The sequence below is a fragment of the Ambystoma mexicanum genome, chromosome 7q, assembly GCF_040938575.1.
Source record: "Ambystoma mexicanum isolate Mex_15411 chromosome 7q, UKY_AmexF1_1, whole genome shotgun sequence".
Lineage (NCBI taxonomy): Eukaryota > Metazoa > Chordata > Amphibia > Caudata > Ambystomatidae > Ambystoma > Ambystoma mexicanum.
The window spans coordinates 158,664,405-158,686,283 of NC_090941.1; the positions used below are offsets into that span (position 1 = coordinate 158,664,405).

At 44.7% G+C, this 21,879-nt stretch overlaps 1 protein-coding gene across 1 annotated transcript in view; it reads left to right on the forward strand.

The window, feature by feature from the left end:
* CFAP47 (cilia and flagella associated protein 47) overlaps window positions 1-21,879 on the forward strand; it is a 3,369,192-nt gene that overhangs the window by 3,085,900 nt on the left and 261,413 nt on the right. The window contains exon 61 of the mRNA XM_069639370.1: window positions 17,559-17,730. Coding sequence (XP_069495471.1) covers window positions 17,559-17,730 — 172 coding nt within the window. The remainder of the gene's footprint in view (window positions 1-17,558; window positions 17,731-21,879) is intronic.

Genomic DNA, 21,879 nt, shown 5'->3' on the forward strand with positions numbered 1-21,879 from the left:
GGGGGACATTGCAATGCAGCTTATCATACTCATTGAGACATTCCCGCCCCCACTTAAAGCAACCCCCAAAAGGGGAACCGATGCTACAGGACTAATGCATCATTGGTTGATCGTTCTGTTCATGTGCACTCATGAGGATTATTCTTGTCCGTTAACTTCAGTGTTCCTTGACGGAGTGGGGATATGTGTCTCTATGAAGTTGGCGGTTTCCTCAGGGAAGGTGAAGAAGTGGATCTTGTTCTGATATTGAATTTGAAGTCTTGCCGGATAGAGCATGGCATACTGACCCTGCCGTTCCCGGAGCAGTTTCTTAACCCCATTGAATTGTTTTCTTTCTTGTTGCACCTCTAGTGTAAAGTCCGGAAAGATCCGTATCACGTTGGCTTCCCATCTCAACTCCTGCTTTTCCCTTGCCGCCCTCAGTAACAGGTCCCTGTCCCTGTAGTTCATCACACGTGCTATTATTGGTCTGGGATATGCTCCCGGCTTCGGTTTCGGGGCCAAAGATCTCTGAGCTCGCTCAATAATGAACATAGGTGACCACCCGGGGTCCCCCAGCAGTGTGTGCAGGAGGGCCTCAACTCCTTTTTCCATGGAGCCCTTCATCGCTTCCTCCGGCACCCCCACTATGCGAATATTGTTGCGTCTTGACCTCGCTTCTAAGTCCTCGCATTTAGTCTTCACTGTTCGTAGTTCGATCGCCATCGTGGATACCATACTTTTCAGGGCTTCAAGAGCATCTTCAGTGCCCGATATTCTTGTTTCCGCCTCCGTTATACGTGTTGTCGTTTTGTCCAATTTTTATTTAATGGACGCCACGTTTGCGGTGATCCCGTCAAGTTTGTCGTTCAGTGATGCAAACCCCTGTTGCATTGCGAGGAAGATCTCTTGCGGGTCCATCAGCGTGGTTGGCGGAGCCTGCTGGTCGAGCGGGATCGTTACCTCCTCCATCTCGGACATTGGATCTTTCTGGATAGTCGTGGTATATTTGTCGATAGCCCCCTTGTTCTTCTTAGGACCAAAATTCTTGGGCATTATCCCCTTTTTTGTTGATCCATTGTTCCACAGGATTAATGTGCTCTGCCTTCTCTGATCGGCGTATGGCGGTAATTGCTATGTGTGGACGAGGGGTGCACAGCCGACAGCAGGCCTGGTCGGGCCAACACAGCACTCGTTCCACGGAAAGTTTTATCAGTGGTAGGGGGGTCAATATGCTTGTTGCAGGCAGTGCGTAGTCATAGTGCGTGGTCGGTATCGCAGCACCAGAGCCATAGTAGAGGGTCGACACGGCCTGTCGCGAAGCCTCCCGGTCACTAGCTATGAAGATACAGTTCTGAGAGTGTCCCTGAGAGGCCTCGGTTCCCGGCCTTCGTATACACTGTTTACGACACACAGTCCAAAATTCTTTCTAATCGTTTCTGTCTGCCGTGTGTGTTTGTAATTCGCCCCAAATATATTGCGGGGGCCGTGGGGGTTCGTGTCTTGTGCAATGCTGCCACCTCCCTCTCGCTGCCAAACTTATCTACGTTGTTCTTGCCGAGAAGGCACCGCTCCAGCAGTTCGTCGGTGGATTTTGTCGCCGGGTAGGGGCCGAGTGCCGGCCATTCAGCGGTGCTCGAAGGAGGGGGATGGCGGGGGCCAGCGAGGGGGACCCTGCAGGCGCTCTACGAGGAGCGGAGCACCCGCAGCAGGCCCCAGTAATGATGGGCCTCCAGTGTCTTGGGCGCGAAGCACGCCTATTTCCGCCGAGCTCCTCCCCTCGAGTTCCGGCTCGACCTCAGGCTCCGATCTCCGCTGTCCGAGAAGTTCGTATACTGCTAAATCATGGAGAGTCGTTCACCGTTGGCTTCCAAATTTCGCAGCCCTGTTCAGTAGCGATTGCCATTCAATCCATGTTTCATAGAAGTGGAACCGGACCCGTTGAGCAGTTATATTTGCATTACGGCCCTGGTTCACTCCGGAGCTCACACAGGAGCGGCCATTTTCTCCTGTGTCAACAGCGCCCCCCTGGTTGACTTTGTTGAACTCAGATGAGAGGTCCAGGTTAATCTGAAAGACGTTGTCGATAACCTTGGTGGTGGCAGCATCAGTGCTGTGTTTGGGGCAGTATCCAGGTTGGTACTCCTGGTGCAGACAGAGTTGCTTGATTTTTGCAATTAGTTGATTGCTGATAAACGGGAGGCTTGTGATCGGCTGGTAATTTGCTAGGTCTTCAGGATCAAGCCCCTTTTGTTGGAGCTTGACCACCCTGACTGTTTCTGCCCCTCTGAGGCCCCCTTTACTGTTTTGTACCCCTCCTTGACTGCTTCTTACTTGTCTGATTGTTTTGTTCATCTAGATCTTACCTTGACTGCGTTTTGCTCCCATTGACTGTGTCTGAGTCTCCCTTGGACCTCTGCGGCATGTGCTGATTTTGGCAACACTAGCTGACTTATGCTGCCCCCAACCCACCTCTCTTGGCTCTGAGTTGCATTCTCCTTACCAACAACCCCAAAATCCATCTATGAATGGTGATTCCCTGATCTTCCTCCCACAACCTTTGGTCCTCTCCAACCTGATCAACTTCCCCCTTAAGAGCCCCACTACACTGGGCACCCACCAGGATTACGGTACAGTCTCTGCACCCTATGTGCACTGTGAAAGAGATTAAAGTCCTGGGAGATGGTGTTGTGAAGGATGTGACATGCTTCGAAGATGTCTGAACACCAGTGCACTAGATCTTGGAAGCCATCCTCAACATGGTGAATAGTGTCATGCCAACCCGTTGCGCCATGTCCAATGGCCAGAAGTGCTGTCAGGACCTGCTTGGTCATGTGTGCAAGCTGTTTATAGGCCACTCAAAGGTGTGCCTGGCCTTATGAGGCGGTGAAGCACCAGTGAGCTTGTGCTGTGGACCTAGGTGGAGCAGGCCATGAGTGTAAATGACCCCAGTGCTCTACAGAGATTTGGGTGCGTTGCGACTGGGTTTGTAGGTGAGTGCACAAAATTCATGCACAAAAGCCACAATGCGGCCTGCAAACTGTGTGCCAGATAAAACAGTTTTGAAACTGAAAATAACTCTGTTAAACCCCAACACAGCCACACCAATGACCTGTCCCACCCGTTTCCCTGTACATACTTTGTGAACAGTACTAGAGCAACTCCCTGACCAAGAGGAATCAACATCCACTCTACCATTACCATCCCAGTAAACCTGCCACCTGGCCTCAAGAACATCCATTTATCCGGTCCAGGTCCTTGCACCCTCATGAAATAGTTCCTGTGCTTCTGGCTAGCTATCCTGGAAATCATTTTCAAAGGTGTGTGCTTTCTAATACATCTCTAGGAGACACACCTAGCATTTAACGAGTCCATCCATGATGTGTGAAAGATTGTTTGAGCCAGAGCAATGGAGTCATGGTTGGAACCAGGAAATCTGGCACATACGTGTGGATAGAAAGTAGTGCAGTGTCACCATCTGCACATTGAGTGTTGCATGTGTCTGTTATGGAAGACCTGCGTTCCTGCCCCGGGTGGTACAAGAGCCACATTTGTGTAATCCACTGTGTTGACAACATTGGGAAATCCCCAATGGTGTAGAACTGGGCCTTGATGTGGTTTAGGGCTAATGGGTCAGTGAGGAAGGATATGTGGTAATTGATCCCTCTAATTATAGCAGACCACACCCATGAGCGAATGCAGGAGAAGCATGGCTGTTTCATACCATGCACCAGGACCATGCTGTGCTGAAATGTACCTCTGGCACACAAATGGAGCAATGCAAGGAGATTCAACAGGGGTGGATAGACATCTGTCTCCTTGCTTGCAGAGAATTCTGGTATCTTCCAAAAAAATTAATGGTGTTCATATACATACCACCTTGTTATTGCTACCTGTAAAACATACACCTCATTCTTCTTTCACCAATGTGTCCAAAAACTCCATATAGCAAAGAAATAACATGTACAGCGTTGTCTAACTCCAATATGGGAACAACATATGACATTGATCCATTCACTGTTATTCTACATTGATTATTTGTACATTTTGCCATTACGCCATATACAAACATTTCAGGAAAACCTAAACATCTTACGTTTACTAAAGATGTGCAACATAAATCCCACTAACAAAACCAAACATAAAACACATGAGCAAATTGATTGTCAGCCTGTAAAGGTCTAAATTAAAAACACACAAAGGAACATCGCTTTCTGACATACATTTTATAGATTCATGTGCTAATATTAAACTGTCCTCCATTTTTCTTCTGGAAAACATGCACAAAACTGGTCTTCATTAATGCTTGTTGAAATTACTCTACTCATTCTCTTTGCTGATATTTTTGCATACAGTTTCTAGTCCACATTTATAATGTTATATATCTCAATTTATATCCATTCTATCACCTTTGAAGTATTCATATTTGTTTAAAAAAAGATCTCCTTGAAGTACCACTAACAACTATTTGATAAAATCCCCAATACTATTTCTTTGTCAAAATAATACAATTCTTCATAAAATAAAATCCCTCCACTAATTTACAAGCACCTTTAACACCAATTTGAACCACTTCGTGTGTGTCTTAAAAGCATTTTATCTCTTTGTCCTTCAAGTATTTATTAATATTTATTTGTTTACAAAGAACCAAATACATTTTTCATTTTCCTCAACCTTGTCAATCTTACTCTTAAATTGTGTTGCTTTGTATCTTTTGTTAAAAATGCTGTTAGGTTTACCTTCTATCATTTCTATTTTCATTGCCACCGTATACCCCATTTTTTCAAGACATTGAAGCATTGCAAGTGAGTTTGGAATTTGTCATAAAAAAGTGTTCTTCTTTCACTTTCCTCTTCTAAATCTGAGCAAAAAATATATTGAGTGTCTTTATGCAAACCCACTAATCATATTTGATCTGGGATGTATTGTAGTTTGCCACCCTTAATATTCTAGCACAAAATCATTTAATATTCTTTCATCATTCAACAATATATCATTAATCTTCCACACTCCTTTGGGGGGCGTGGCCTGGCAGCCATGTAATAGGCTGCTCTTTGTCAGAGCTCCCAGATACGACAATTGATCAGTGGATGCGCACAACTTTAAGCTGCCAATTTCGGAATGAAAGTGGACGAGTTCAAGGCGCTGAATGTAGCACCTTACGCTAAGATGGAATGTCAGGAGCAGGGGTTATGCTACATTGTAGCCCCCACCAAGGAAAAAAAGACTGACTACAAAATGGCGGTGGAGGGCGAACAAAGGAGTCTACGGGAGCCTGCACCGTGGCGATCGTAAAACGAGCGTTACAACGGTGGTGATATGCGGCGGTCCGAGAGGGTAGGACAGCCAGTGTATGCGTGAGGCAAACAAAGAGTGGAGGTGTCTGGGCTGCCCAGAACGGAGAGGAGGACCTCGCGGGCACCGGTGGACCCGAACTTAATATAAGCGAGTGTGCTAAGTGGTCCGTGGCTCCCTGCCGTGTAAACGCTGAGCGCCCAGAAGGCTTTCCAATGTAACCAACTAGGACACCGCGACACAGAAATAAAGCCAAAACATGGCACGGCAGAACGAGTAAGTGCGCTCGAGGAGATAGGGATGTGCGCATGGCCACCCGAACTAAGGAAGAGATGTCTGGTAAACTAGTGAGCAGGTCGCGGCACTCGGTGACCCCGCTGTTCATGGAAGTGCATGACCCAAAACTGTACGGGGAATAGGACCGCCTGGCCCTCTATGGTTGAAATGCCCTTTGCAGCACACAACACGAGCTCTGGGTGGGATACAGTGTGAGCATATGAGAGTGAAGCCCGAAGTGCCTATATCAAGGATACTGAGAAGGAGTACCTCGTGGGGGTCAGAGAGCCCACTTTGGGCACAGGAAAAAGCACAAGCTGCGCCACGTACCCCGGAGCCCCCCTCCCGGACACAGGTACCAGGGGCTCGGAGGAGAGGCAGAAGCGGGCTGTATAGTTGCTGGAGTACGAAAAGCAGCTCTACAGCAGTGAGACAGCGGTACAACACCTCTGGGCATACATAGAGTGGTCTTGTGACCGTGTCACGGGGAAAGTGCATTGCGCAAGAGGAGTGAACACAGAACAGTGGGCTGGCTGAGGCAAGGGAAGGCCATCCCACGAGCTACAGTACATCAGCACCATGGAGCCTGAGAGCGTAACGCAGACGTAAATCATCCAGAATTAACCCTCTGCAGCTTGGCCCAACCACTGTGCCGAAAGGTGGGGACTCCAAAATTGAAAAACAGTGCGATGGCAAGAGCTGAGAAGTGCCCCGCAAGCTGGTAGCAACAATCAACAGTACAGAAATGTTGGTGAGAGGGGGCAAGGTTAAAGGCAAACAGCCTACAATTGACATTTTTGCGAAATCGCAGCAGACGTCCACCACCCCTACGCAAAGCGGGACCACTTCGTCCACTGGAGCGGCATGGTCAAGTGAGAATCAGATGATTCTGGCAGCCATAATGGAGCTGAAAGCCTCGTGGGGGACGACGATGGCAGAACTAAGGACTACATTGGAAGCGAAAATAGATGTGGTTGGAGTGGAGGTTAACCTGCTAAGGCAAGAAGTGAGAACACTGGCGGAAAGGACCAACGGCCTGGAGAGAGCTGTGAAAATTAACGCAATTACTAGCAAAGACAGCTCCAAGGTGGTCCACATACTGAAGCAGCAGGTAGCCAACCTGGAGAATCGAGCAGAGGAGGCAGAAGGAAGAGCTAGACGCAACAATATACGCGTGGGTGGCTTACCAGAAGGAGAGGAAGGCCAAGACCCTACAAATTATGTGGAAAACATGATCCTGCAGGAGGTAGGTGTAAATAAGCTCTCCCAAGGATTTGTGGTGGAACGTGCGCACAGGGTCTTGATGAGAAAACCACAACCTGGAACCCCTCCGAGAGCAATTATAGCGAAGATCCTGAATTATAGAGACAGGGAAAAGATCTTGGAGTTCTTCAGGAAAGGGGGGGACGATAAAGAGAGCATCTGCAACCATCACAGCATATCCTGATTATACTATGCTAGTCCAGAGACAACGCTACAGTTATGTGGCAATTAAGAGAAGACTGCGCACGGCTGGATTGAAATATATGCTGCTGTACCCTGCTAAACTCAAAATTCTTTACAAAGACAAAGCACACTTTTTTGAAACCCCAGAAGACGCAGCGGCGTGGTTGGATGCACGTGGCTGTCCGGAGCAGGATGAGGAGCAGGGTCCCGGAAGTAACGATACGTGATTTAATAGCCATGTATATCGAGATTAATGACGTGGGATAGAGGGTTGTTATATCATGAGACATTTGTACATGTTGGACTGGAATATAGAATGCGTAACAAAAGGAGAGTGGAAGGTGCGATGACCCTGATTTTTGAATAGGGAGCAAGGGACGGAGACAACCTACCCCCAAGAGTTAGATTAGGAGGCCTCCACTAGGGCGATACCTCCCTGCTGAGCTATGAGTAAGGCAACTGCCAGAAAGGGCTTGATGCGGGGGTGCCTGAGATCCAGGGATGGAGTTGGGCAACAGTTGGGGAGCCGGGGCAAGTTGGGGTTAGGGAGGGAGAGTGGAAGAGGGGAAGTTGGGAGAAAGTTGGGGAGTGTGATGGGGCGGGGAAGGGAGGGGGGTGAGAGAGGGTGGGGAGGAGGGTAAAGTTAGTAGTTAGGAGACGTTTGTATTGGGGAACAAGCCTACACCGGAAAAGGAAAGAATTAAGATTGGATGGAACTGGTGGGTACTTGGGGAGGGAAGGGAGAGACCCGAATATGCTATGGGAGACCTTAAAGTAGTCACCTGGAATGTGAGAGGGTTCAACAGCTATTTAAAAAAAAATAAGGTTATGATGTATTTACGTAGGCAAAAAATAGACATAGCCTTGTTGCAGGAGACCCATTTGACTAAAGAGAAATTGGAGGTAGTCCGGAAGAAGTGGAGAGGGACTGTTGTGGGAGCAACATACTCGGCGTATGCCAGAGGGGTAATTACCTGGGTGGTACCGCATGTACCGTTTCAGCTGTTGCACTCTATAGTGGAAGCAGATGGGAGGATGGTAATAATAAAGGGGTTGGTGGAAAACAGGGAGATGTGTGATAAACACCTATGCCCGAATCAGGATACGGTGGCATATTTCAGAACCCTATATAGCAAACTTAGTGCAAGCCTGGGAGAGGCGGTGATCTGGGCAGGAGAATTTAATTGTGTAATAGACCGCAGGATAGATAGATCTGACCCCAAAATAGATTGACCGACCCCAGCAGCCAGGATATTGCAGTCCCTGATAACAGACTTTGGGTTGGAAGACGCATGGAGAATGCGCTACCCGCAAGATCGACAATACTCGCATTATTCGGCCCCTCAGAATCTACACACCAGATTGGACTATGTGTTTGTCACACATGAGTTAACAACAGAAATAGTACAGATAGACTACAAGGCAAGGGTCCTATCGGACCATTAACTGTTGATATTGACATGGCAATACCAACCTCTGAGAGCAAAAATACTGACATGGCGTCTCCGTGCAGAGGCGCTGATGGACAACATTTTCAGGGAGGATATGAGGGAGGAAATAAGCTATTTTGAGACCAATACAGGCATTGTGGAGTCGGCGGGTGTTCTCTGGGAAGCTTTTAAAGTGGTGGTCACAGGGATAGCAATAGCCAAGTCCAAAGGGCTACAAGGAGGGATTTTAGCAGACCTACAAGAAGCGGAAAAAGAGTTAGAAAAAGCACTGAAAGGGGGAGGCAATACCAGGGACGATAATGAAGCAACACTTAAGTTGCAGCAGAAATGCGTGGGATACTGGGAAAGGCTGTGCAATCTAAACTATAAAAAATACATAGCGAGACAGCATGCGGGGGGAGATAAACCAGGGAGAGTTTTAGCATGGTTATACAAAAGCGAGACTCCCAGAACAGTAATTACAACAATAGTGAAAGAAAACAGAAGTATAGCAGATACCCAGGAGGAAGTGAATCAAGAATTTGCTAACTATCATCATACTCTGTTTGGGGATGTGGAGGGAAGCGATAATAAGGAAATAAAGTGAAATCTTAGAGGATATAGGCTTGCTGCAGATTAGTGCAGAAGAGCGAGAGGAACTAGATGCACCAATTACCCTAGAGGAACTGGAAGAAGTGGTGAGGCAGTTACCCACTAGTAAGACCCCGGGGTCTGACGGACAGCCCAGCGTATTTTATAAGATGTATAAAAATGAGGTACTCCCACCACTCTTGGAAATGCTCAACAAAGCACATGAAGCTGGGAAGCTACCAGAGTCCCTGAGAGAAGTGATAATCATACCACTCCCTAAACCTAATAAACCCGCTGGTGAGTGTGGCTCCCAAACACCCTTGTCGATGTTGAACCAAGATAGCAAAATACTGACGCCGGTCGTGGCAAATAGAATGAAGAGAGTCATTACTAAATTGATACATCCTGATCAAACTGGTTATGTCCCGAACAGGAACATATCCAACAATCCCAGGCGACTCCATCGAGTCATCAAATATGCAAATTAAGAGACAAGTGAAATGGCAATCATGTAGCTGGACGCAATTAAGGCTTTCAACTCGGTCAAATGGCTGTGGATGATTGCTGCCATGACAAATTATGGAATAGGGCCAGGGTATCTAGGATGGGTCAAATTGCTATATAGCGAACCGCTGGCTAGAGTGACGACAGGAGCAGTCATATCGGAGAGGTGGCAGCTTAGTAGAGGTACCAGACAGGGATGCCCATGGTCCCCCATGCTGTATATAATTGGCCTTAGAGCCTTTGGCGATATATCCGAGGCAGCAATATAACACAATAGGCATTGTCATTAAAGGAGAACCGCATTTAAACTCCTTGTATGCTGATGAGATGTTGTTGTATCTGCGCTACCCGGAAGAACACTTACAGTATGCCCTGGAAGTGCTGGATCAATTTGCAGGGCTTTCAGGCATAGCAGTGAACCCTAAAAAGTCCTGTGTGTTCCCATTGGGGCGGTATAAAGGGATCCCGCTAGGGCAATTGCCGATCCACCAGATACCATGGGAGGTCAGCACGTTTCGATATCTAGGAATAGACATATACCATACGGTAGAAGCAGAGCACCAACACAACACTGAAAAAGCCATTCGGAATATAAAAATAGTATGAGATTTTGGGTGAAACTTCCCTTGGCAATGATGGGCAGAGGGGCAATGCTTAAAATGGTGGTCCTACCAAGACTGCTGCATTACTTTGGGAATATCCCACACTTGATATCTAAGGGATTCTTTGCTAAATTGAGCAGTATATGTAGGGAATTGTCACGACCCCCATCCAGAAGACCCCTTGGCAAGCCCATGGGCCAGGAAGGGTCTCCACTAAAACCAGGCATCCTTGGCCTAGGCCTTCTTGGGGCCAGTCCTGGCGCCTTTGGCACCAGGCTCATACTTGATAAAGGACTGGTATTGGGAACTACTTTATTTCAGTGTCAATCAGCATGGAGGCATCCACATTGCTTGGGTCCTTGGAACCAAGCTATGCGGCATAGTATTTTTGGGTGTGGTACCATAGGAACTATTTTACCTGAACTACTTTCTTGAAGCTATTTAAACCACGTCCGACTGGGATAACACGCTTTGCGTTACTTTGCAATTCTGCAACGTGACGCTCACTGTTTTCAGCTGCACCCGCGAACCTCGGAAGAACAGCATCTGTAAAGGAGAAAAAGGACATTGTTAGCAGCAGCAGCTTACCTGTAATTTCATCGTTAGCTGTCCACTGCTCTTGAGATCAGCATCCTGGAACCAGCGCTCCTCCCGAACCGACAGATCTGCAAAAAAGGAAGAAACAAGGCATTAGACATTTTTACAATTTAATGAACGGTGCCGAAAGCTCACCTTGCAACCCGCTCCTCGACCAGCATCGCCTCAGGAATTCCATGCACCGGGTGATCACAGCCACCTGTGGAAAGACAAGACAACAGGTTAGCAAGAGGCAAGGCACCATAGCGCTGCACTTAGCGCCTACTCACCGCATCAAGGCGCTCTAAAAAAGCCATTACTTACCGGCGAGAACCAATTCAGTCTATGCCACATATTGGACTTCCGTGCACCTAAGGAAGAGAAAAGACATTAGTTAAACCGAAAGGGCATGCAAGGACTATAATATAGCACAGCAATAAGACCTCCCTGAAAGACTCAAAGCAGGCCGGCATCAGTGAAGTAACTCGATCGCAAACGCCCACCAAGCACAACGTACCCCTGCCAAGAAGGCAGGACGGAGAACCCACCTGCATTAAAAACAAGGCAGAACCCTCCCGCTGGTCACACCTGGGAACCGCAGAGAAGGACACCTGAGTCCCAACTGCTGGGTGGCGTCCCCGTGGAACCAGGTCGGCGTAACAGGAATTCCTTTGGCAAGGGACAAGGAACAGGATGGCCCTTTGGAAGCTGCAAAGCTCACACGAGAAAGGAGGAATTAAACTGCCGAATTATGAGATGTATTATATAGCAAGCCAACTCCAGTATGTAGCCAAATGGCTTTCTGAAGAAGCCAGGTTGTTCCAACGGCACTGTGCCCCATTTTTCCTTAAAGAGATGGTGTGGTTGCCTAAAACGGACATGGAAGGGTGCCCGAAAATGATGGTGCTTGGATGGGAAATATGGCGGAGAGCATGTAAGATGGTGGACGTCCCTTATCCATGCTCCCCGCAGGTGCCGTTGGTAGCTCTGGCGGGAAAAGGAAAACAGCTCAGATTAATGATTAGGAAGCATTGGGAGACTGTGGGGATAGTGACTTTGGGGGATATCTGGCAAGAAGGGAATATAAGGGATTTTGAAGGGCTGGTGGAAGAAACGGGGGTACATGCAGGACAATATATTACACATCACAGGGTGGTGCACCGGATCAAAGAGACATGGCCGGAAGAAATATTATCGAGGGAACTGGATACTACCATAGACATAATGTATGACATAGCAGAGGGAGGCCATGAAATATCAAGAATATATGAGCTGTTGATGACCAAGATGGGAAAGGAAGTGGTACAATTTAGACAAGATTGGGAAGTGGAAGTGTGGGCCCTAATGAGTGATGGGATGTGGGAGCGTGCTCAGTCATATCATAAAAAAGTGTCGAGAAATGCCAGGCTACAGCAGATACAATTATATATCACCCAAAGGGCGTATATGACACCACAAAGGATAGCCAAATTTAAAAATGCAGGGCGACAATCATGCCCCAAATGTAATGAAGAAAACGCTGGAATGGTGCACATGTTTTGGTCATGCCCAGAAATAGAATGTTTTTGAGGAGAATTGGCATACAGGATGGAAGATAAAGGGATCAAAATGGAGGTGGATACAGTATGGGCCTGTCTATTGGGAGGGTTCCCTAGATCACATAAGCTAAAGCATGTGAGTAAATTGAAAGATTTGGTGTATGTACTAACAAAGAGGAAAGTTGCAATGGGTTTCAAAGCATGTCACAGACAAGAATAGAAATGTGGTGGAAGGACTTACAAAAATGGACATAGGCAAAAACAGCAGTATGGCAAGAGGCGAGTAATGCTGTGGGGGAGGAAGAAGAGGGAACCTTTATGGACTGGAAACCACTAATTGCTAAATTATTTGGGCCCACACATGACGGGGCTAGTGACCAGGACCCACCGGGAGTAATCGATGTGGAAAAAATATCACATGATGGAGAAATGGAACAGGAATGGAAGTAGGCTTGAGGGGAGGGTGGGAAGGGGTGGAACTCAGTGGACAGGATAAAATGATGTGTATCAATGTTGTCAAGAGCATTGTAAGTTTGGTTTGTGTTGGTTGTTGTAATAAAATCAATAAAAAGTGTTTTAAAAAAAATTCTTCCTCACTCCTATATTGTTTAACCTCTATTCTTTGACTGTCAGTTGTGCAGTCACCATTTTGTGATCAGAAGTTTGACAAATGACACATGTAGTTAAAAGGGAAAAATCTATGTAACATTTTTGATCACTTCTTGTGTTACTCCATGTCCAATCAGTGGTGTTTGGATGTAAGTTTTTAAAACAATCTTTGAAAGAAAAATTACATAGAATAGAATGCAATGTTTTTGATGTTTTGTCAACAGATGTTCTATTGTTCCGCCCTATATAAATTAGTATACAATCACTAGCCAATATGCAATTTGAACTAGTCCATAAATGCTATCTTATACATATTTTTTTAAGTGAAACTTTTTTTCCTTTATCTGACGCAGCTTACACATTAATTTATAAAAATAAATCTTCAAAAAGAAGGGAGTGGAAGGGAGGGATGTGTTGTTGATAAGTTGCACTATGTTATATGTACATATATAATTGTAAGGCGAAATATTGAGAGCAAGCAAAAAAATACATATGTTGTATAGTTCAATATTATGAATATAAGTATAAACCCACTAATGAGTAATATAACAAACAAATAAGCAGAACACTCACCATGTATATTGTAACAAGCAAGCTGAAGCAAACGAATAAGCAAAACAAGGTATGATGTCATAGACCTCTCTTTAACTTGTCGTAGATAGTAACCATAACTGTTTTCTTTTAAAATGTGCTGCTAACATAAACCCAATCACGATACCCTTGTGTGTTGTTCGCTAAATGTTAAGGTCATACACTGATTAATGTATAAGCCATTCTGGATTGATAACATGTGTCTGGATTTCTCAGACATTGCGTAGTCACAGCCATGATACTACTGGTTTGTCACATTAATCCTAAATGATACAATCACTAGACCCTTAAGGCATTGTGTAAACTTTCAAATTGTACACCGAGACATCATCCAATAAACCCCATGATAGTGCCCCCCCCTCACCTTCTTGATTAACTCCCTTTACTACTATCCCCGGCTCCAAATATGGCCGACCAATCATGAATGGTGGATGTTTTCCATCACCACTACCAAGTTCCTTACTATACAGGCCATCCTAATGTACAGGGCTTTTAATCAGCCCTCCCCCTTTTAACAATACTTAATTTCCTAATTATTAACAAGTGGTCATCTTTCTGGTTCCCAGCACACTGCTGTATAATTACATTATACCATACTTTCTGCATCTTTTATATTTTCATTTTTATCATCCGTGCGATCGATGGACATTACCGATCTACAAGTGCATTTTTACAGCCCCATTCTACACACTCCACAATGGCGAATCGGTATAGAACAATGGCCCATAGGATCCACAACAGCTCCAATGCATATGCTCATGTGCACGTGTTACACCTGGTAACGCGGCACAACATTGACTTCACAGAACGCCAAGTGAGTCTGTGGTGTGATTGCAGGAATGCAAGCCTTTTGCTGCGGAATCGTTAAGTGAATTTCAAGCCCAAAGCAGCATGCATACTAAACTTAAGGTACTGCCTTCGCTGGCCCTTGACAGTTGATCTTAACTCACCCAGATTTTACCCGCACATCCACAATGTAATATCAGGCACCCTCCACTTAAGACTTTTGCCAATCCAGCCACCCATGTTTTACTAACCATCAGACGTTCGATGCCACAGTTTTGAATGACCCTCAGGAAGATGTAGAACACTGCTATTCCCTAGCGACTTGTCCCATTTCCGAACTTAAACATCTAAGACACAGAGCCCACCCTGGTGTCGGCTTCATGCAAATTTCAGCCATACATGGGACACAGCGCTACCCTCTAGCGACTGTCCCATGTCATGACATGTTACATCTGACACCTAGTCCTTTACAGGTGTTGTCCAGACCCATGAAACTTCTGATGTCCTTTTCCTCACTCTATTGACAGCCTTTAAAGCAAATGGGTGCTACAAGGAAACAACTCTGATCCGAAGTGGTCATTTCCAGCCCACAATCGGTCGCTGCTTTTTCCAAATTCTTCTTTTTTCAACTCCTTATAATCCTGAATCCATCCAGACAAGGGGCATAGCGCTACCATACAGCGACTGTCCCATGTCTGTTAAAAAAAAAAACAATTTAGACGTAACAAAATCCTTGAGTGTTTGCATTATACACCAGCCACAAATGCCCTTCATTATCTCAACAGTGTTGAAAAAGTAAACCTTACCCCAGTGAAGCTTGAGTTATATACAGTGCCCAGTCACTGTACCAAATATAAAGATTCCGTCTGGCGACATTTCCCCTCTTTCAGGCGAATAGAAGGCCAGTTATCTTGTTCTACAGCTCTCACATGAACTATCCTCTAATAGTCCACAACAATGACAGATCGTTTTTATTAACATTCCAGCCAGCAAAAACAGGTGTTCCTTACTTGATGAAGAGCTCCCCAGCCCGAAACACATCGTAACACGCACAAACAGGCGAAATGGGACAAACCAGCTTGTTCCTATGCATTTACCCTCTTGTTGCTTATATCTGTTTATTTCAAGAATGTAACCTATTTTTGTGCATGGTTTATCACGAAAAAATCGTTACTTCCAATGTTCCTTTCGCAATATGTTTTTTCACTACCAATTTGTACATCATCCAAAAGCACTTGTCACAAAAAATAGTCTATCTTGTGGGGGTCTTGGTCTACCCTCCTTTCTTTGCTCGGGGGGGTCAAAGAGACTTTGCTCTTCCGAGCCTTACACCCCTGCTCAACCCCACTACGAGGGTGTCCAGTCGACAGGCCTTCGCCTGGGCTAAGCACCCTCTTTTTCCTAGGGGATTCTTGCTCCTTTTGTAATATCCATGCTTCAAGCATGTCAAGTCTCTGAGCAATGGGTTGTACTCCTTCCGAAACTGCTAGTGAAAGGGAGTCACCCAATACTTTTTTAAAACTGAGAGACAGGTCAGTTTCTTGAAGACAAGATTCCTCCTCCCACTCTTGCTCGGTATACTCAGGGGTTGTAGAATGTTCCCCTTCATAATGAGCCATAATGTCCTTTTGTTAGCAGAGCTAACGTTCTTTTGTCGACTGAGAAGATCAGGCTCACAAAATGGTGCAGCTGTAAGACTGCAGGCCTTCTGGATTCACGCAAGAGTTTCTGTAACCGCACGTGCTCTGTAGCAGAAAGTAAAAAAATTGTTGTTTTTTTTCTGAGGGCACTCCACACAGCTTTTCTCCTCTCCCTCTCGATTGTAATACGAATGCCGGAGAGGTTCTGGGGAAGACGGGAAAGTTCTAGACCTCCCACTTCCCCAGGGTCCAAGCTCACGCCTGCCGTGCGACGCGCTCTGGATCGGGCTGGATGCCCCTCACAGGCGAGAGCGCCCGCGACTCCGGCTCCGCCTCCACAGTCTCCCGAAGTTCGTGTTAGTTCTCCTCGCAGAGCGGCTATTCCGAGCCGCATTAATACAATGCGGAGCGGGCGCAATGGCGTCGCTCTATAGATACACTCGCAAGAGCGCTAATCACGGAAGAAATATCATATATAAATAATAATATTCAAACTAGATATATATATATATTTTGTATATATACGCTGCGCGCTAACGTTCAATATAGTCTTTATAATTGAATTCAGAAACGAAATTAACTTTAGAGTCACATTTAATAGATAAAATAAGCACTTAACTCGTCTCTTGGCAGCAAAAAGAAAGAAGGAGGAACCTGGTACGGACAGCCCTTATAGGGGAGACAAGCACCGGATTGGTGGAGGAAGGACTACTGTTTACAAGAAGGCTCTTGAGTTTTGTAGTAGATCAATATAGAGCCTCTTGAGAGAGAACAAACTTTTAAACTAAAGATTTTTTACTGAAAGCAGAAAGAAACATTTGTTTGGAAAAGTTTATTAAAAATGTTGAATTGCTGTGTTGGTGGCAAATTAAAGAGTTAAGCATAATGCTCGCCTCCGTCTTGTCATAGAATTGTAAGAAAAATGCCTTGTGTTTACCTTTTGTGAAATAAAAAGAGGAATGGATTTAGAACTCCACATTTAAACACTATACTTTGTAATAATTGTTTAAAATTTGTATCAGGCAGGTTTTTGCCTAATCGTGTGCCCTGGTGTTTTTCCTCAATCCCCAAGGAACATCCAACTAGCACAGTATTTTTTCCTTGTAGCCAAGGCCTAACCGCGAGCGCCAAAAACACCTTTTGGTTCCCCTAATTTCACCAAAAACACCTTTAACTACCACTAATTTCAGTTTGAAGTTCTGTTGAATCAATTGTTAATTTTTGGTGTGCATCTCTGCACCCCTCTTCTTTCGTATGTTCATTCAATGACACCATGTGATTGCTTCCAGCAATGTGGCCATTTATGCAGGGTGCACCAAGAAAATACTGGGTTATTGTCCTTGTAATGCTGGGTTTTAAATATTTAGGTTCTACCATGTGTTGACGTCTGTGTGTCGTTAACTGTGACTTAAGGGACTGAGTGACCTTAATATTATTAAGACTCAATTTCATTCATATGGCAAATAATTCACCAAGTGCGTCTGGAATCAAGTGCCACCATTCTGCAAAATGGCGGCGGTGAGGATTGAATTTTTGCTTGTGGAGTATCAGCAGAACCCACTCTATTACGGAGGCAACGGTAGCATTCTTCTTGTGCCACATTTATTAGAACTATACTGTTCTGTAAATGCAAATAAATGTAAATTCCATCTAGTCTGCCACATATCCATTCTTTGGCGTTTGTGCTTTACGTAGGATTTGCCACAACAGAGGAGTTTCTATACGAGCTGCAATATGAATCTGACCAAGTGAAATCTCAACTGGAGACATCGCTGGCGATTGGGCTTGTGAGAAAAGAGCGAGATGGGCAAACTGGAATTGTCACTTTGATCTTCAACATTATTTTTTCACCCAGCAAGCCAATGAAGTAAGCATTCAAGTGTGTGTGCTTGTTGATGTGTACAGTGTGTATAGCATGTTTGACATCAAAGGTTTGGGGATAACAATCAGAGGGGGACATTGCAGCAGGTTCGTTGAGCACCTTTCAAACAAGGATGTTTTCAAATGGCCATAAAAAGCAGCAAATTATTTGCGAGGCGAGAAATTGGAGATGGAAATGGAGTGCATCCATGAAAATGTCTTCTTTTGCAGTAGAACGCATGGCCTTCTTCATTGATTTGAGGCGTTTGTCCCGGAAGGTAAGGGTCAATTATTTTGCTAGAATACTTCTATTGTGCTCATCTAGAGCACAAGCTGCATCCCATCAGGCACTTCAGCACTGTATCTTGAGATGAAGAACACCGGCCATTCCTGTCTGTCACATTGGCTAGGTCCTTTTTATTGATTAGTATATAAACATGTATTTTCAGAATTTCTTCAAGGACCCTTATGATAGCGTACTGACAAGTTCTCTATTTTTTGGGTTTGTCCCATCATTACATTCTTTCACATGTAGCTATTTGAAAATTGTGTATCACAAATCAGAGTGGGATCAGTCAGGGACCAGACACAAATGAGTTGTTTTAACACTCACTTCATATTAAAAATCCTATAATGGCAAAGCAAATTAACTCCCTTAAAACCAACAATGTGCACAAAATAACTAATTGTGTCAAGATAGTCGTTGGCCAGGTGCTGGTAAGTTCTGAAGGTAAACTCAAATGTTAGCGTCTCGCAGGGAGTTTCAAAAGTGTTCAAATTAAAAGTTCTTCATTTCTTGCATATAGCTTAACACAGCAAAACATGGTGCAGTTAGTAGGTGCTGGTTGAGCTAAACAAAACATAGAAAGCTACAAATAAATGTCTCAGGAGTCCTCTTGTTTTCTCAAAGTCCTTCTGCATCATTTTCTATCTTTCAGCAATGTTCCGTCCTCTGATGTTCGTAGCATCCTTGGCAACATCTCGTGTAGGTATGGGCTGAAGGGGAGGCCTCCTCCTTCTGGATCTCAAGACTGCAAAGGAGCCTGGTGGTGGTTCAGTTGTTCAATGAAGGATGTCACACTCGAGCTAGCCTTAACTGAGGCTCGAATCCATAGGTAGACAGGTGGCCACTGTAAGCTCTTTATGGGGTCATCTCTAAGTCTCTTACTACCTCGCTCACCTAGGATTTAGTTCTATGGCCGTCCAACCCATCCTCTCACTGCTCAACATCCCACCTTCTCTTTTTCCTTCCTTCTCTCTGTTTTATCCGTGTGCTTATGCTGCACCCCCTTGATGCTTTTCCTTGGGCTCATTCCTCCACCTGTTCCAATCTTCCCGTTGCAAGTGCATCTACAGGAATCAAATTTAGGGTTTGGGGGGGTAAAGAGGAGGTCACAGACAAAAGTAGGGGGGCTGTTCACAAAATAGCAATGTGTATCCTTTTCCCAAATTGACACGTGCAAAGTAGTCCAAAGTGGCCCTGGGGAGGTAAAAACCATGCATTTTCACAGCAAGCAATTCTTTTGGAAACACATTAAAACCTTGAATACTTCTGATGCCCATGCATCAACTGTAAGCAGACTGCCATGAATCATAGGTCAGTAGAAATTACACCAGTTTTAGTATTGAGGGGAACATTCAGTGTATAGCGTTGGGTTAGGAAGTGCCAGAATATCAAAAAACGGAATTAGTTGAAAGGTGTTGGCACCAAATGCCACGTTGCTTCAAAGTACACCGTAGTGCTGATCAAATGCTGCAGGGTGCCGTTAGTTTACAGTGGCCTGTGTAGCTCAATCACAGGGAGGTACTCATAAATGTGCCAACCTGATTGAGATAATATTTAAATATGCCATGGTTCTCTTAAATGCTGCAATGTTCAGCGCAATGTGCCAGCCTGCCAGTTAAGCATAATACTTAGTCACAGTCAACACAGTCAACATAATGCCAATTCCAAAAGTTCCATGCCTGCCTTACCCACACCTGCATGACATGTTCTGATGTAAATACAGCCTCATGTCCACCAACAGTGACATCACATTCCTGGACAGGCAACATATGCATTGTATACCCTTGCAGGGGGGGTCACAATAAAGTGGCAAGTGCAACTACAAAAGCCACACTAATAGTATTATATTGTTGGTAGAGTCACCATATGTAAGGTAGTCCCACAAGTCCAAACTCAAATGACCCAAAACGGGCTAAAAGTCACAATATGTAATGTATAGCCTCACAGGCCATGTCAAGGTGCTGCCATCATGTTGTAAGTGTGCATTTAAATGCCCTTTAACATGTCTGTTAAGTCGCCATGTATAATGTGTAGCTTTGCAGCAAATGCTGCCATAATATACAAAGTAGTCTCAAATGCTCTCCAATAGTGCCTTCATAGCCCGGCTAAGTAACCAATGTGTAAGCTCTTGCATCACTGCAGAAAGTACTTCTGAGTACATACAAATGCAAAACTGGCCTGATTTACAAGAATAGATATTTTTCAATTTGTCAACTGTTTTTCTTCAATCAATGTCCAACATGTAACTTAACTTGAAAACCAGAATTCTTAAAGGTAGGACTAAAACTGTACATGTGTGTTTGTGGTCAAAAATTACAGAAAGCCATTTACATTGATAAAGATTCAAACATGAATTTCTGTGGATAGATGCACATCTGTCAATTACAATATCCATGTTTATTTGGGCAGCAAGTCTGGACTCAACTGCAAGTGTGGCAAGATCTGATGGCCTTTCCTCTGGCATTGATTTGCTCCGATAAGAATTTATTAACTTTAGTGCAGGAAAGCTCCTTTCACATGAAGCGCTACTCACTGGCAAAACACAAGCAATTTTTACACAGTCGGTACGGTTCGAAGACTCCAGAATTGTGTTCACCTTAATAGCATCAGATGCCTTCTTCCTTGCCAGGGTTACCTCGGCCTGCTTTAGTTCAGTTTGCAAGTTCTCCATTTCAGAGGAATAGAATGTGGCCATTAGGTGACAGTTACTCAAATCTGAGAAAAGAATCAGATCTGGGACTTGGTGCCTGTATACCTTCCATGACCAGCAAAGATTCTTTTGAAAAGTGGGATTTTAGTTCTGATATTATTCGGTCAAGAACTCCGTACACAACATGTTTAGTGAAATCGTCCTTTGTGTTCAGTTTTGGTCTCTGTCCCACAGTCTCCATTACGGCACTATTTCTTAAGTGGAAAGGCGGTTGATTTTTTCAAGGCGGTTCAGCCTCATCATTTGTAGGTGCTGCTTTGTCCCAGACATTTTGTATTGTTTCATCCAAGTCTTGATTACGCATTTCCTCAGGTTTTTGTATGAATGCCTGTTCAAAGACCACAGCTGAGGCAAAATTAAGATCTGCTTGCTGGAACATATTTGATAGAGTCCGAGTCCTTTTTTATATTGTAATGGTGCGGAAGGAGGAGACTGACACAAAGGTGGCATGATTGTTGGCAGAGACTTTTATTAAATAAATGAGGGTTGGGAACATTCCTTCCTGCCCCTTATACTATGAGGGGTTTCCCTGTCTCGAAATAGTATTTGAAGGAGTCTGTCAGGATAGTTCAAAGAAATACATCCACTTTTGTGTCAAAAACCTCTTTTCAGCCCTCACACTAAGAACTCAACCTAATATGAAAAGGGGATCTTCTTTAGCTTCAAACTTCTTTTCCAACTCGCAAAACAAATGTCCAAAAATGTACAACAAATAAATTTCAAAAGGAAGGACAACTTTACTCCCCAGAGCATCACACCCTCATAATGTTCAACAAAGGTTCTTCTTTGGTGTTACCACAATGTTCACAAAACAACATCATGTTTATTATTTATACACCAAATGTACACATTGTTAACTCAGAGCACTGAGGCCAGGCCCAGTATAAAATATATGGTTTTCAGTTCAATCCACCACGCAGGTGCCATTCAAGCATTTACCCTTGCCTCACCTCCCTCACCCCCAACTGTGTTTTTGTAAAATTGGTCCCAAGGTATGCTTTTTAAGCTTATAATGGGCTAAAAACAATAAATTGCCACCAATTGTACTAAATACCCAGGGTTCAAAATTACCAGGAGCTGAGCGCTATTTAGCTCCGGTTTATAGTCCAGGGTAGTCAGGTTAGCTTGAAATCAACTACCAGAAGCTACATTCGACTACC